The sequence below is a fragment of the Odocoileus virginianus genome, chromosome 12 (genome assembly GCF_023699985.2).
Source record: "Odocoileus virginianus isolate 20LAN1187 ecotype Illinois chromosome 12, Ovbor_1.2, whole genome shotgun sequence".
Taxonomy (NCBI): domain Eukaryota; kingdom Metazoa; phylum Chordata; class Mammalia; order Artiodactyla; family Cervidae; genus Odocoileus; species Odocoileus virginianus.
Genome location: NC_069685.1, coordinates 51,599,260 through 51,614,892, shown reverse-complemented (window position 1 = coordinate 51,614,892; position 15,633 = coordinate 51,599,260). Strand labels below are relative to the sequence as shown.

The following is a 15,633-nucleotide window of genomic DNA, read 5'->3' as shown; positions in this document are numbered from 1 at the left end:
TGGGGGGGGGACGGTGAGTGTGGGCAGAGGAAGATGGGAGGACAAAAAAGAAGGGCTTTCAGATTAAGCAGAAATCATCAAAGTCCTCAGCACAACAAAGGGACATCTCTGCCGGTCAACTTTCCAGCATCTTCTGTGTACGGTATTATGTCAACAGTCAGCAGAGAGGCCCTTGCCCCCTGGGGCATCACCATGACGTAGACCCCGCTGGGTGCTGACCTAGGGCTGGCCATGCTGGTGGCAATCTGTGCTTTCTGGGAGCTGGACATTCACGATTTCACGTGACCCTGATGACCACCCTGTAGAGACTCCAGGTGGCTGCTGTTTGCCCAAGCGCCAAGTGAGGAAACGGGCACTTTGTTCAAGTACCTCTGGACTCTGTCCACCTGAGAAAGCTAGCACGAGTGAGGCAGGCGCAGGTACCCCTCTGCCCCATCTCATTTCATCATCTCTTCCACTGCTCCAACCGAGCTAGCAAAGACCACATGCCACAGGCTTTTCCAAAAATACAGCTTTTTATTGTCTCGGATGCAAATAGTTTTGGATGCATTGTAGTGCTGGATACAGCTGGTGGAACCGTGTGTCTCGACAGTGGGGCGTGAAGGGCCAAGCTCAGGGTGGCGCAGGCCTGAGGGAGCCCGCGGTGAACAACACTCTTCTTGGGTTTTGCTTTTTCTGCCCACGAGGGGTGACTTGTCTCCTGGGTGGGGAGCCCTGACAGTCACCAGAGAGCACAACATGGAAAAAAGAAAAAAAATGAACCACTTACACCGTGAACTGAAATCCGAGAAAGGAAAAGAAGGAGCTGTTTCAGCCGTGGCGTTACACAAGTGAAACAAGTGGTGTGAACAGATTCAGATAAAGCGACCCCGGGCGCCACGGTCTGCCTCCCTTGCGAGAAACACAGCCTGGGCATCGCGGCTCCCTGGTGGAGCCCTTCCTACTTGTAGCTTCAGGATGTCGACTCAATGGAAACGCCATCAGACTTAAGTTTCTCCCAACCCTTTCCCCCACCTCGGCCCTTGAGAGAGGCCCATCTCTATTTTAGAAACCCAGGAGAGAATTCTTCAAAAGAGCGGCCCAGGGTTGATTCTGAAACTAAAAGGGGATGGAGGTGAATTTTGCTACATAACCATAAAGAAATTTCACAAAAATAGAATTCCATTGAGTACACACACACGCACACAGGCTTGTGCACACACACGTACACACACACACAAAGCCAACAATCAACAGGAAAAGTTCCCTTTTCTTTCTCAAAGGCTGATTTTTCGTAAGCCTCAACAGAAAACAGCCCCCCTGCATGGTGAGCGGAGAAGGCCAAGTCCCTTAGAAGGAAAAGAAAATCAGGCAGGTGATCTGTGTGGAGGCACCTGGGGGGTCGTAAGGCTTCTCTCTGTTCCTGGAGCCCCTCCGACCGCCAAACCTGTCTGCTAGGTGGTTAAGGCCATGGCAACCACTGACACGTACAATGTGTTGAAGGTTCAAGCTCCTCCACCCTCCACACTTGCTCTCCTCTCTTGTCAGCTCATGTTCAGATGAGGTGAAAATCCTCTTTTAAGATACGAGGCAGTGGAGCACAGAGAGCCAAAAACCACAGCCCATTGCTGCCCGTGTGCCCACATTGGGGCTCCTCGGCTCCCTTCCTCAGCAAGCTCACCACCTGGGAGGCACTTTGCAAAGTTGCTCCAGTGAGCAGTGTTCTAAGCCTGCCCACTGGACGAGATAAAAGAACCCAAGTGGGGCAGGTCATCTAGCGCTGGGTCAGGTCCACACTGCACAAGTGTGCAGGAGGCCCCGTGCAGATGGGCCCCCCGGAAATCCGCCCCCATCCCAGCTCCACCCTGACAAGACCTCATTTAGCTGTGCCGTGAAAACCGGTGACCACCTTGACAGTAACAGCAGGCCTGCCACTCAGGATTCCTACAGGCTTGCAAAGAGGGGAGGCCCAGGCTAAGAAGACACAGGGGTGCTGTCTGGGACCACACCCTCCTGGTGAGGGGATCTGTAAGATCACTGCACCCCTCCACCTGGGGAGGGACAAGGGAGTGGCCCCACCCTGCAGTGCCACGTCCTCCCAGAATCGAACTTTCTCTTTCTAGTAGCCAGAGTGAAAGAACCTAGAGGACCTCTGTCTGGTCAGGGAGGCGGGGTCGGGTCACCAGGATAGAGAGCGGAGGGAGCTGGGTGTGTGGGGTCACCCATGGCACCCCACCACTCCCTCCCCCATGAGAACCGGCGCTCACATCAGCACCGACTCCTGATGATAGGAATACTCCCCTTGTGCCCCTAAGACCCCGGAAAGCGCCGGCCTGCTGGCTCGGGGACCTCCTGGGTGTGTGTGGGGGGTGACCGGTTCGTGTGTAATCTGCCTGAGACGGAGGCAGGGACAGGCTGGCCGACTTCAGAAAGCCCCACTCATTCCCTGCATTTCCCACTCGTCGTCAAAGGGCAACCAGCAGTAGGAAGGGAGCTGATGGCACAGAAAGATTTCACAGAAACACTTTCAGAGACTATGTGCCAGGCACACTTTTTTTTTTTCTTTCAGACTGATTTTCGTATCCTCCAAAATCAGCGTTTTTAAGTCTCTTTTACGGGAGAAGAGATAGGAGGTGGGGTGAAAGGGAGTGTAAACAAATCAGAGCATTCACTGGAGGCAGCTGGCAGAGTGGCCCTGGGGGTCCCCGCACCCCGGCTGGGGACCCCAGGACAAGGGTCAAAGCTAGGGCCACCCCCCACCCCGCCCCGTCCGGCCAGACTCAGTGGGTCAGACTCCGAAACAAGAAAACTTCGGGGCAAGAAACAATTGTGTCTGTGCTAAGAGACATAGCTTTGTGGCCCTATAGCCGTGATACTGGTGAGCACCAAGAAAAATGGATTTAAGTAAATATCTCAAAACAAAACATGCATCGAGTTAACCCTCTGCTGGGACACACCCGCACGTGCGTGCGCCCACACACAGACACACACACAAACACGCACGCGCGCGCGCCCTTCAATGCCTCATACAACCTAACAGCTTTAAATATTAAAAAAAACAGAATCGTGAACATTAAGTCAGCCAAAGGGCGGGAGAGGTAGGCCAAAGAAGCAAGAGGCCAATTTTATATCCCATGGAGCTAAAAAAATAAAATAAAAAAAAGACTCCCAACATGGGGTGGGGAGAAAGCTATTGATCTCAGAGAGGTCGTGGCTGGGCTGAGCTCCACGGCCGCCCACGCGGTTGACAAAGGCACAGGAACAGAGGCGAGGCTGAGAGCAGGACCCTCTGCAAGCCCTCGTGGCCGGGAACGTCTCTGATCTTCCTTTTTTTTCCTTTCAAGCCTCGCGGTGCTCTTCCCTCTTGGAGGGAGACCTCGTGTCCACCCGGGGGAGGCTGCGCTCTCATCCCGCCTCCCAGTGGACACGCAGGGCTGGCCCAGCCTGTCTTGTGCCCACCCCTCAGGAGAGCCATCCGAGGACCTGTAAACACGTGTTCTGGGGAGGCAGAGGGGGCCGCCGGGGCGCTCCTGATGGGGCTGGTGCACAGATGAGGGAGTGGGTGACCAGTCGCAACTTGGGGCGGAGGCAGTGGCTCGGCTGGCCCCCCTGGGGAGGACCGCCCTCCATCCTCCAGCAGCGGAAGCTGAGGTGGGGCTGCCCCCGGGGCACCTTCCACAGGTCTCCAGGAGCCAGTGGGAGCCTCCAAAAGGATCCAAACTTCAGCGGGCAGCCCACAGCAGCCCCCGCCCCAGCTCTGCCAAGCCCAGCAGGACTCCTGGCCTGCCCCTTACTCAGGCAGGTCTCCATCTCCTGGCAGGGAGGACAGAGGTTGAAGGGGAAGCCTGCCGGCCTCTGAACTTCACAGCAGGACGTGAAAAGCACATTCTTTCAATGAGGAGGTAGCCCTGGGTGGGCTTCCTGAGTGTTAGACAGCATCCTTCTGCCTGGAACTGCTCCCGCAGACGCAGCGAGAGGAGGATTGGCCCGGGCCCCTCCTCCGAACCCTTCCAGGTGTAACTCCCACCTTTGGAAACAGCCTGCCGCCCCCACAGCCCTCCACCTGGACCAAAGCTGAATTCAGCTCCTGTCTGTCTGATCCGAGCTGCCTGGAGACAGCTCCGAGGCAGCTACCTCGGAGCTCCCTGTCGACCGGTCAATTTCTGCCTTCAAACGCAAGACACAGCAGATGCCGGGGTGTTGGCGTCTTTGGTCCAGGAGCTGGGATGGATGGGCTGGGGCTCCCAGCTGGACAATCCAGGTGAGGGGACCCGGTCGATGGCAGCACCACAGAGCCTGTTGTTTCACACACTGCACCCACAGGGCTAGCGGTGTCCATCAAGCACAGCTGTTCATGGCTTGGAAGCAGGCAGGGCACAAGGGGGCAGGGCCTGGCTGAGCCCCTGCCATGTGATTCCCAGGTCGGCGCCACCATGACTGCCGCAACGCCAAGTAGAAACAGAAACACTTGAGAAACAGACCACAGCGCCGCCCAGGGGACCTCCAAGACTGAAGCAGCACCGCTTCCCTGGGGCTGCCGTTACCCTCTGGGGCACACAGGCCCACTGCTTTGCACACATGTGCTGTAGGGTTTCCCGGCCCTGCGAAGCCCGAGCCGACATCCGCTCTATTAGGTCAGAGCCAGGGGAGGAAGCAGGAGGCCTTCCAACAGCCCAGGGGTGCCCGAGACGTGACAGGAGGGCACGTCCCAGACAGCAGCTGGGAAGGACCCTCACGCGTCCTAACTTGGGGAGCGGGCAAGGCCTCCACCTGCCCCGTCGGCTCCCTGCACTGCTGCCGCGGCCCCTCTCCCCATCCCCCCGACACCCCACCAGCAGGACAGGACAGGGAGGGGCAGTGTTCCCTTGTTTCCCTTCATCCGAGCTTCTCTGAGGCGAGGGGTCAGTGACTGAGGTCGCTGAGTCAGAGTTCACAGCAAGGGGTTCCCAGAGCTGGGCTATTGCTGTTGGCAAGACCCAAACCTGCTTCAGACCTGAGCGCGGCATTTGGAGCAGCCGAGGCCACAGTTGCAGGGAGGCTAGGAGGCCCTCAAGCGGGAGAGGTGATGGCGCGGCCTCCTCTCCACAGGCGGAGAAGGGTCTCCTTGGCATCCCATGCGGCTGCGTGCCCACCAAGCGCTGCTAGGACTCCCCAGCTCTCTGGCTGATTCTGGTGACGGCCTCGGCTGCCTGCTCGGGCAGCTGGGACGGGTCTGTCAGGATGGACGTGGTGGTGCTCAGGTGCCGGAGAGTGTTCAGCACGGCTGCAAGAGAGAAGGGGGAGCCTGCAGACGTGGCCCGGGGAGGTTCAGCTCTGAGCCCCCGAGAGACAAAACACACCGTTACACATGTGCACCCTGAGGGGCGATCCTCAGGGCCCCCCAAAGCAGGAAGGGCACGAACCCCAGGGGAGCCCCTCTGCTGAGGTCTGGACACTCACACCTCTGCCTTTAGGATGATGCCCCAATCCTATCTGCCACCCCACAGGAGAGTGGGGAACACCCTGAGCCGTTCCTGCTTGTTCCTGTGACCTGAATACACAGCTTTGATCCTTATTAGAAGAACTGAACATGAAAGTGTATCTGAAAACACCGGATACAAGGCCAGGTGAAGAGTAGGTGCTCAGTAGACACGAGTTGGATCTGATCATCAGACAGACACACGGAGATGGCAGAAGGCCGAGGCGAGCTCCCCCCCCTCCCTCCTGCAGGGCCTCACCCTCCTGCCCCTGGTGTGTGCGGACCAACCACGGCGGGGCCTGGGTTTTCTGCAGCTGCGTCCGTGGTTAAGCCCCCCGCGGGCAGCCCCCACTCACTCGGCCTGAGGACGGGCAGGGAGCAGTGCTCGTCCAGCCAGGACAGCGCCGTCCGGTGCAGCTCGTCCAGGCTGCTGGTGGACACCACGCCCTGGAAGGACTCGAACAGCGGCTTGATGATGACGCTGAACTGCACAGCACTCAGGTTAAAGAAACCGTAAGCGAGCGCAGAGAGAGCGGAGTCGTCACAGGCGTGCCCATGACCGACACCCCTTGGGACTGGCAGGGTGCTGTGCACAGCTGGGGAGCGATGTCCCTAACCGTCCCTGCGCCCAGCCTGATGCTGAGGAACCTGACACTGACCACAGAGGTTCCAACTTGTCCCCGCTCCACTCGGGGACCAGAGAACAGCGGACTGCAGCTGCTGTCTGCCACCTCCTCCTGTAGAACCCACCCAGGGGTGCACACGGACGCCCCCCGCCCTCGCAGCTCTCCTCCCCCGTGAATCCCTCCTCAGCCTGTCAGACCCACGGCCGGGGGTGCGGCGGCCGACTCTGCATGTGCGCCCTGTCCACTCAGGGGCACAGCGGAGGCTGAGTGGGGACTGACAGGGCCAGAGCCAACCCCCGTAAGGACTGTGCTGCCATTTGGAAGGCCAAGTGCTGGGAGGCCTGGGCCCCAGGGCCAGAGCCCAGCACCCAGGCATCCCTGCCTCGGTAACAGCTGTCAAGGGCATGCGGTATAAACCCAGGGAACAGCCTGGAGGGAACCAGCTTCAAATCCAGGCTCTGCCACACAGTCGCTCTGTGAGTCCCAGTTTTGGGTAGCAGGACGTAGCTGATGCTGGGACATGTCAGAGCAGATCCCACCTCCTGCCCACCTCACGGCTCCCACCAGCAGCTCCAGCCTCCTCTTCCCTTCTCAAGGACTCGGCAGCGCAAAGCAGGCTGGTTCCATGTCCCCGGGAAGCCCTCAGCCAGTAAACTCACTGAGGACAGCCCCCTCCAACACTGCGGGCCTAGCCGGGCCCCTGTCTCTCTTGAGACAGAAACTAGCATTACCTGTCTTGACAAACTCAATGACGACCATTTAGAGAGCCTCTTTCTAAAGGAACCCAAGGGTCAGTGTCTGCTGTTTCAGGTCACGGGTTGGAGGGATGGGGGGAATGAGCAAAGAAAACCCAAAGATACAATCCAGAACTTCCAATTCTGCAGGGTCCGGCTTTTCACATATTCGTCAAACATGTCTCGCATGTGATCAAACTGGCGCCGGGTGACGGGGACACCTGTGGCAGGGAGCAGCTGCTGGCAGGAGCTGAAACGACAGGAAGTCAGGGGAGCTCGGCAGGGCTGGGGGCCCAGCAGGCAGGCCCAAGATTGGGGGGGAGGACAAAAGCTGCAGTGCCAAGTAAGGGGACCTCTACCAGTCCCCCCACCCTCCCTCCCTGCCATTCGGGGTAGGATGAGCTGCACCCCCCAACCCCCAGCCCCCACCTCTGCCCTCAGGCCCAGCCTCACAGGATGGTGGCATTGAGCTCCTCAATCTCCTCACGCAGCCGCCGGGCCTCCTCCTGCATCTGACTGCGCTCCTGCTGCAGCTTGGTGATGTACTCCACAGTCTTCTGCAGCGTGATGGCGTGGCTGGCCTGCGAGGGGGCTGGGTCAGGGTGCACAGCACACCAGGCGCCCCCAAGTGCCCATCCTGTCGGTCCCGCCCCAACCCACCCTCTCCCCCAACCCCCACAGCCACTCACCAGCTTGGTGTTGTTGGAGATCAAGCTGTTCAGGGTGTCGAAGCCCATCTTGATGTTGAAGCGCCTCTTCTGCTCGGCTGAGATGTGCTTCATCTGCCGGTTCTGCTGGGGAATCGGCCCATCACTGCGCCACAGGGCCCCCCTCCCCATCCCTACCCGCTGCTCAGATTCTCTATAGAGAGCTATGTGGAAGGAGGGGGCAAGAGGAAGCTAAGAGGCTCCAGGAGGAGCCAGGAGGGGACAAGAGGGGGCCAGAGAACCATCCCTACAGAACAGAGCATAGCCAAGGGCCTGGCGCTACAGATCCAGCCCTTTCCGGCCACCCCCACACCTCAGACCCAGTTGTGACAGCTGCCACCCCCGCTCCACAGAGCTCGGGGCCACTGTCACCACAGGGCTGGGGGCAGGTGGTGCGGGGAGGAGCCAACATGCTCAAGGGCAAGGCGGTGAATGTCCCCATTTCAGGTGTGGGACACCTGTCAAGCCCATGGGTCTTCCCAGCATGTCTCCAGTAGGGACACAGTTGTCCCCATGGCCCCTGGATACACTTCTCCCTGCCTCCCCAGCCTTCTGAGGGAATCAAGACCCGAGAGATACCTTTAAAACAGCCACGTTTTTGGGGTCTGCAGGCGATTTCCCTGAGCAGTTGTTCTGGGGGGACTGAGGACTGGGACTCTGCTCAGACGCGCATGGAGAAGCCTGCCCAGAGTTCGGGCAGTCCCGACCTGGGAAGAGCAGAGATTCCCCTTAGGGGCCAGGCTGTGCCAGCAGCGCGGGGACTCACCCACAAAGGGAAACCCGCCCTTGACCTCCCATGGCAGCCCAGAGCAAGAACTAGGCGAATCCTTGCCAGCATCTCGGGGCAGGGGGCAGCGGGGCGGTCCTGGCTAGGCCTGCCGGTGCAGCGGTCACAGGTCTGGGAGAGGAGAGAGGCCCGCCTCCCAGGGCACCAGGGGCCCCTCCACGTCTGCACAGCTCTGGTGCTCACCCTGGGTGGCAAGCACTTAAGCTATCTGTTCTTTGAACTCTACATGTGTGTTTTTTTATACTTCCTTCAATTTTACCCACCCCAGAAATCTTTTAACTAGGAAAACAAATGAACTCGGTGGAGGAAACGTGTGGCCCCGGCTCAGGAACTGCGCCCAAGAAGCCCCTTCCAGGCCCGCCTCCCAGCATGGACCACGGATGCCTGAGGCTGTCCCCCGACACTGCTCTCCTCCCTGCCCTGCTCTCAGGCCTCCCAGCATGGCTCTCACCTTTGGGGATCCGCCTCAGTGGACGAGGCAACGTCTCCCCAAGGCCCCACGTGGCATTTCAGGGCCCAATCGATAGCCAGTCCGTGTCTATATTTTCCCACACGAGAGTCCTTATTCTTTAAAACCTGTCCTTGGACGAGTCCCTGTCTGACCCCTATAAGCAGAGAGCTAGCTTCCCTCTCATCATGTTCTCTCCACTTCAGAAAGATGCTTCTGCAGAGGGCTCTGGGAGCAGCTGCCCTGGTTTTATCTAAGACAGGAAGACACTCTGGTCTCCCTTCCCAAGGTGGTATCTGGCTCCACCCCTCCCCAACGCCCCACCCGCCCCCACCAGCAGCAGTCTTAGGAACATCATTTCCCAGACCTCTCAGACCTCACTGGGCAACATCAGTCCTACCCCAGCCGTCTCACCAACCGAAGTCCAGGCCGGGGAGGAAGGAAGGGTACTCCTGAGGTATGCTGCCAGCACACGGGCCAGGGACAACCAGCCAAACCCAGACAGGCTGGGGGCTCCCGCAGCCACAGCAACCGCAGGCTCGCAGTTTCTGAAAACTGTTGATGACTGCTCAATCCCTTTTGTGGATCAGGACTGGCAGCTCACGGCCAGGTCTTTCTTTTTTATTTTTTAAAACCTTTTTTGGCCACATTGCACGACATGTAGGATCTTAGTTCCCTGACCAGGGATTGAATGAATACTCTCTGCAGTGGCAGAGCAGTCTTGACCCCCGGATGACCAGGGACGTCCCCATCAGAGCCAGGCCCTTTTGAAGGAGGCTGAGCAGTGTCCCCGTGAGCACACAAGCTGCTGGAACCACAAGGCGCTGGTGGCTTTCCCTCACTGATCCTGTGCTTAGCCTGGGGCACTGGCAGCTTCGGATCCCTCACTGCTTGGCCTGGCAGCCCAGGCTCCGCCCGGGTACCCTCAGCAGCCTCCCCAGTCCCGCAGCAGGCCCCCTACTCCACTCACGCGGTCCCAAGCGGTCCAAGCGGAGAGCTGAGTCACTGGCGCCCGCAGCAGGGACCTGGGCAATGCCCCCGTGCAGTGGGCCCTGCTCACCCTTCACCAGGGAGTCGGGCACTGTGCTGGGAGGGAAGAGCCGGGACACGGGGGTGTGCTGGCTGCCCGGGCCGGGGCCGAGGTCCGTCACCAGGATGCCGCTGGGGAACTCTGTGACTCCAGGAGCCTAAGGGGACACAGAGGAGGAAGGTCACCCCCGAGCACAGTTAGGCCAGGTGAGGGCCACCTGAGGTCATAAGATGTTGAAGGCCTGTCCCGGCCACTCACCCTGGTGAGGGCAGCAGGCGTGAGGACCACGCTGGACTGGGACACGGTGGAAGCCAGCATTCCTTCTCTCTTCAGAGGGCCAGATGTCATGATCACTGCCTGCGGCTGTCCTGGGAAGGCAGCTGCCAGAACAAGGGGAGGTGAGGGTGGAGGCCCAGCTATGCGCCTGCTGCCTGACACGGGTACTGAACCTGGACCAGCCAGGCTGCATGGGGGCTGGGGGGCGGGGAGCCTTAGGAGCAGCACACGACCCCTCTGCTGCCACTGAGACGTTGCCCCCTCACTGTAGGGCATGGAGAGACGATGCTAGATTTTTGCAACTTCTCCTTGGTGGGGACAGATTACAGACCCAGGCAAGAGATGACCAGGGATACGTTTTTTCCCACGCTGGGCTGAGACTGGAAGAACACCATAGAATAGAAAACAGACTCAATCTACATACATTGCCTTTCACAACCCTTCTGCTTCCAAGATCACGATGTGTGTGTGTCACGAGCTTGCCAGCCTTGGGGACAGGAAACGTCCCGGGGGTGGGGGTGGGGGGTCACACTTGCCTCCCGCGCACCTGGCTCACCTGGGGCGAGGCAAGCATTCTTCAACACCACGGACACTGGCTCTGGTTTGGGAGCAGGCACTATTTTGGGGGGCTGCTTGTGCCTCCCCCCAGACAAGGAGACGGGCTTGGGATGCACGAAAGTCATACGGGGTTGGGGAGGCCCGGCGGTTGGCGGCCGGGTGACAGGAGACAGTGCCAGGCCATAGGGGGACCCAGAGGGGGGCGGATAGCGCGTGGTGATAATGAGGCCCTGGCTCTGGCTGAAGGTGGTGGCGGCAGCGTCGTGGGTGAGGGTGGCGGAGGCTGTGTGGGTGATGACGGAGGGCGACTTGCTGACTTCAGCAAACTTCTGGGGCTGCAGGAAGGCGGGGGGAGTTGGGGGGTTCAGGGCAGTGGCGGGAGGGGGGCCTAACGGCAAGACGGGGGAAGGAGGTGGCGGGGCGGGGCTGGGCGAGAGCAAGGGCATGGTGAACACGGGCAGGAAAGGCTGGGGGACGCTCAGGGGCGGTGCCGAGGGACCCAGGTCTGCCGGCTGAATGAAGGGGTCCCCAGGTTGGGGCGGGTGTTCACAGCCCTGCCCACTCGTGGGGTCTAGGGCAGCGGCTGCGGGGGGTGCGATGAAGCTGTCGGGAAGGCTTGCAGTGGGGAGAGCGGTGGTTGGCAGGATGCTCTCCTGAGGAAGGAAGGGAAGAAGTGAGCAATGAATGCTAAAGTCACACAGCTCGCCGCCACTCTCCAGCGCTACACGCCACGGAGCCCAACACGTACACCGTGCGCCTAGGACGCAGCCCCGGGCAGAAGGGACAGAGGCAACGTCTCCCAGCCCCAGGACTCCTAATCTGGGGGAGATGGAGCTGGATCCCCCCGGGTGCCAGCAGGGGTCTTGTTTCCTTTGGGGACTCAGTGATAACACAGGGCTCAGACACAGTGACTGTCTGCACACACTTGGCTCACAGCCTGGGGATATCCTGTTTCTGGAGTCCGGAGGGGTCCCCCCAAAGTCCCTGCCATCTTCTGTTACAGAGTAGGGGCAGCCTGGCTCGCAGCTGCTCAGGAGGCTCCCCCAGGACACTGTCTTGTATCAACTTCTAGGGAGGTCACCTCCTCCTAAAAGGGAAAGGCTATAAGGAATCAATTGTTCGGGTCTTAGTCACTATAGAAGCAGCTCTTCCCCAAGCCAGATGGAAGAAGCAGGGGCCAGGGCACACTAACTGGATACTAACTGAGAGTCTCTTAAGGGCAAGGAGCCGTGCCTCCCTCAGCTCAGCGGCCCCAGCACCTGGCAGCCAACTTGTGCTGAGTGCGTAGCAAAAAGGAAAAGGAATACAAGGAATTTCTCAGCAACCACATTTTTCTTTGCTATCTCACTGGTCCTTTCTTTTCCAAAAAAAATTATTTATTTTTAATTGAAAGATAATTTCACTGGTCCTTTCTTAACTGGTCAAGATGAAGCTCGCCACACACAGGTTACCTGGGGCCTTAGCGGGGAGCATACATTTACTGAGAGAGTCTCCCACCTCATGGACACCTCCGGATGCTCTCTAGGAGGGCTAGAATAACTTCTTTACACGTTATATGTGAGTCCAGCACCGGATTGAGTGACCCCTAGCACTTCACTGCAGAGGTCTGATGACTGGAAGCCCGGTGCCCTTTCCCTTTCCCCAAGTTCCCTCTACCTGAGCAGGTGGGCTGTTGGGGTCTGGTGCAGGCGTTGAGGCGGGTGCAGGCAGCATGGAACCAAAAATGGAGCGGCTGGAAGAGAAAAGGTCTGAAAGACAACATCGGGGGCCTGTGAGCTCTGTGCCTGTCATTTCACTGAATTAAGATCCAAACAAACTGGGCACTGAACCCCACCTTACCCAGAGGAATGCCAAGGCCAGAGGGCACAACTCCACCCCCACTGAGGGAACTCTGCTGAAACAGGCCCTCTGATTGGAGTTGTACATGCTGGCAACCAGTGTGGGCTCTGAAACACCCCTAGGCCTCGGTGGCACCTGCATTTAATGATGGTGGGAGCTCAAGGATCATTTCTAACAGCAGGAAACTGCAAGGCAGCAGCTGTGTCACCAGCGCCCTCTGCTGCCTAGAGGGAGAACTGCTTGCAGTCAAGGCCAAACCTGAGGCTCTGGGACGTGGAGGATGAGAAACACTGTCCAGGCCTGTAGCTACTACCAAACAAAAAAAAAAGAAAGTTTTGGACGAATTCTAAGTCCTCTCCCTGGCCCATTCTAACAGTTCCCCTCTATGAAAGGGAAGCCCAATCTACTCTGTCCTGGGCAAAGGGAGACGCGGGTAGCCAAGCTCTCTCTCTGCCCCAAGTCCTCACCCTGGAAGGGCTCGAAGGTGTCCATGAAGTCCAGGTTGGGCTGCAAAGGGATCAGGCCAGGTTGAATCATGTCCGCGTTCCCCAGGTGCGCTGTGAGCATAAGAGGAGACGGGGACCGTTTTGCCTTCCCAGTCCACGCTGTGGGAGTGTGTCAGGGGCCCAGACTGGATCCTCCTGGCCCTGCTTGCATTCTCCTGGGAACAGGGGGAACGTGGGCCACTGGCTAGGATTTCTCTGGGGGGTTCATGGGCATTTTCCACCCTCAGAGGGTGGGGAAGGAAGTGAGTTTTCAGGGGAAAAGGTAAAATGAGTATCTGGAAGCAGACACTCCACTGTGAACAGCTCTGCAGAGACCCCTCGGTGCTGACTTAAGTCCGTGGGCTCCTCCTGGAGGGTTAACTGGATAGCTGCATGCTCCCAGGTGAGAGGCCAAATGATTGGAGTGCAAATGATTTTCTCAAGAGTGAGTCTCAGGCCCTGGCACTGGCCCAGGCCCATGTCCTCAGCTGAGGGGACAGGATCAGAAATGTGAAGTTCGTTCAGACCAAACCCCCCACTGTTCCCTGGCAGGGGCACCATGGGCCCGATGGGGCCCCCACACAGCAAGGAGGAGCCGCCCTTGGGGGCGGGTTACCTATTTCACGTGGATTGGGCCAGGCCACGGGCGGGTGGGAGGAGAGTGTGGAGAAGAGGGTGTCGCTGAATTCCGACATGAGCATGTCCGTGTCCAGCAGCGTGTCCTCCTCCATGGGGACTGGTGTCTTCCAGCCATCCCGGTGCTTGTGCCAGTAAAGCATGTCATCATCCTACCACCAATGGGGGAAGGAAAAGCCAAATGGGCACCAGTGACTCGCAAGTTCTCTGTCAAGTCACGTTGAGGAGATATGTGGCCCAGTTTCTCAGAGCAGCAAGGGCTGCCAGGTAAGAGATGAGGCCAGGGGACAGGGACCTGCAGAGAACTGGCTTCTTTCCTTTATGTCCCTCTTCTGGCCCCAGGGAGAGTCCATGTCCCCACCACATTCTGCTGTGGTGCTGGCCACCCATGTCACTGCTGTTTCTTGTAAAGGGGGAGGTCCCGTGAGGGTCCTCATGGCCCCCACCCTCGCTTACCTGGGCCAGGCTGGAAAGGTCCTCATCCTTGTGCTGCTGGAGCTGCGGAGAAAGGAGAGAGGGACAAGGTGGTCCCCCAAGGCCCAGAGAGGGGACAAGGCCCTCAGCCTCTCTTCCCTGGAAGAGGATCACTTTCAGAAGCATCTAGACCTTCTCTCTCTAGAAGGAAGGTGGCAAGAAAGATCCTACCCCTGCCATCCCCAGGCCGAAGCTGGGCTCCGAGATTCCTGACCAGCGTTTGTGGAATAAACAGCCTCAGCTCCAAGCTGGACAGACAGAACAAAAGTCACACAGCCAATGCAGGTCACCACTTGGGCTGGGCTAGAAAGGGGCTTCAGGGGCAATGGTGGAGGGTGGTGGGCAATGGGTTGACAGCTCTGAGCCAGAGCCTCAGGGGTCAGTGTACTGAGTAAATATGGGCTGGAAGTCCTTTTCAAATGTATTTGGCTGCACCAAGTCTTAGTTGTGGCATGTAGAATCTATATGGTTCCCTGACCAGGGATTGAACCCAGGTCTCCTGCCTGGGGAGCACTGTGTCTTAGCCACTGGACCACCAGGGAAGTTTCCAGATACCCTTTTCTTGAAGTAGGTTCTCCACTTGTGATACTCCCGGATCACGATCTCTATGCGGCTTTTCCAGTACTTTCCTTCTGTGGTGATGGCCTGTGGGAGAGACGCGGGGCACAGGGAAGAGGTGGTGTTGGGTTTTATTCACAGAGCTCACCCTGCCAGCAAACAAGCATCTGGCTCCAGAAGTCAGGCCCGGGCAATCCAGCTCTGAGTCACTAGCCGCTTGCCTGCGGCTTCATCCACAGGGTGTGTTGGCCTCTGCTGGGCCATGCCCAGCCTCCGAGTGAAGGTGAGCTTTCACTAGGTTATCTTACCCCTCAAAGATAACCTAGGGGGCTTTGAGGGCCCAGGGTCCGGAGGCTGGACTGGAGTAGGGCTCAGACAAAGTACTCGGCAGGGCAGAAGTGCAGAGACCCCGGAGCTAGAGGAATCGCCAGAGACTGGCTGGCTCTCAAATGCCCTGAGGCTCTGCCACATTTCCAAAGGGTGAAAACAAACAGCCAGTCACAGAAGGTTCAGGCAGAAAGTGACCTCCAAGGTCCAGCTCAACCTCCCCACCATGCAGGGTGGGAGCCCCTTCCATGGTTATCTCTGAATTCTGGTGACCAGGGATCATGACAGCCTCAGAGAGACCACCTCACTTTCACATTCCTTTCTTTTGATGGCTGCAGAATATTAAAGCAAGTCCCAGTCATCCTATCATAAGTGTCATATAATTTCACCTAAAATATTTCACTGTGTGTCTCAGACAGTGAAGAATCTCCACAGTGACTAATACAATACTATTACCAGACCTGAAAAGTGACGAGATTCTTTATTACTGTCTGATACCAGATCGTGTCCCTTGGCTCCAAGCTGTCTTGTGTTAGGTTACTTTTCAAATTTTCCCTTTTCATCATAACAGTAAGACAAGCTTGGATGAAACTAAAACAATACAGAAGAGTAGAAAGTGAAAGTGGAGTCTTCTCTCCTCACACTAATCCCACAAGTAAGAGTTCTGTATATCCTTTGGGACATTTCCTATGCATGTATAATCACACAGAT

At 58.0% G+C, this 15,633-nt stretch overlaps 1 protein-coding gene across 3 annotated transcripts in view; it reads right to left on the bottom strand.

Moving 5' to 3' along the window:
• Nucleotides 1-496: 496 nt before the first annotated feature.
• Nucleotides 497-15,633, bottom strand: part of MLXIP (MLX interacting protein) — a 58,907-nt gene continuing 43,770 nt past the window's right edge. Inside the window, exons 4-18 of one of the 3 annotated variants that reach the window (XR_011490685.1) lie at nt 14,593-14,682; nt 14,020-14,061; nt 13,544-13,715; nt 12,910-12,999; nt 12,260-12,351; nt 10,602-11,256; nt 10,028-10,149; nt 9,710-9,926; nt 8,084-8,211; nt 7,487-7,591; nt 7,251-7,378; nt 6,924-7,047; nt 5,794-5,923; nt 4,114-5,242; nt 497-714 (exon numbers count right to left, since the gene is read on the bottom strand). Coding sequence is in view for 2 of the 3 variants with exons in the window: in XM_020882546.2 (XP_020738205.1) it covers nt 5,121-5,242; nt 5,794-5,923; nt 6,924-7,047; nt 7,251-7,378; nt 7,487-7,591; nt 8,084-8,211; nt 9,710-9,926; nt 10,028-10,149; nt 10,602-11,256; nt 12,260-12,351; nt 12,910-12,999; nt 13,544-13,715; nt 14,020-14,061; nt 14,593-14,682 (2,217 nt within the window). In the remaining variant the exon portion in view is untranslated. Of the gene's footprint in view, nt 5,243-5,793; nt 5,924-6,923; nt 7,048-7,250; nt 7,379-7,486; nt 7,592-8,083; nt 8,212-9,709; nt 9,927-10,027; nt 10,150-10,601; nt 11,257-12,259; nt 12,352-12,909; nt 13,000-13,543; nt 13,716-14,019; nt 14,062-14,592; nt 14,683-15,633 lie in introns of all 3 variants that reach the window. The other 2 variants (XM_020882546.2, XM_020882547.2) reach the window with 2 other exon arrangements.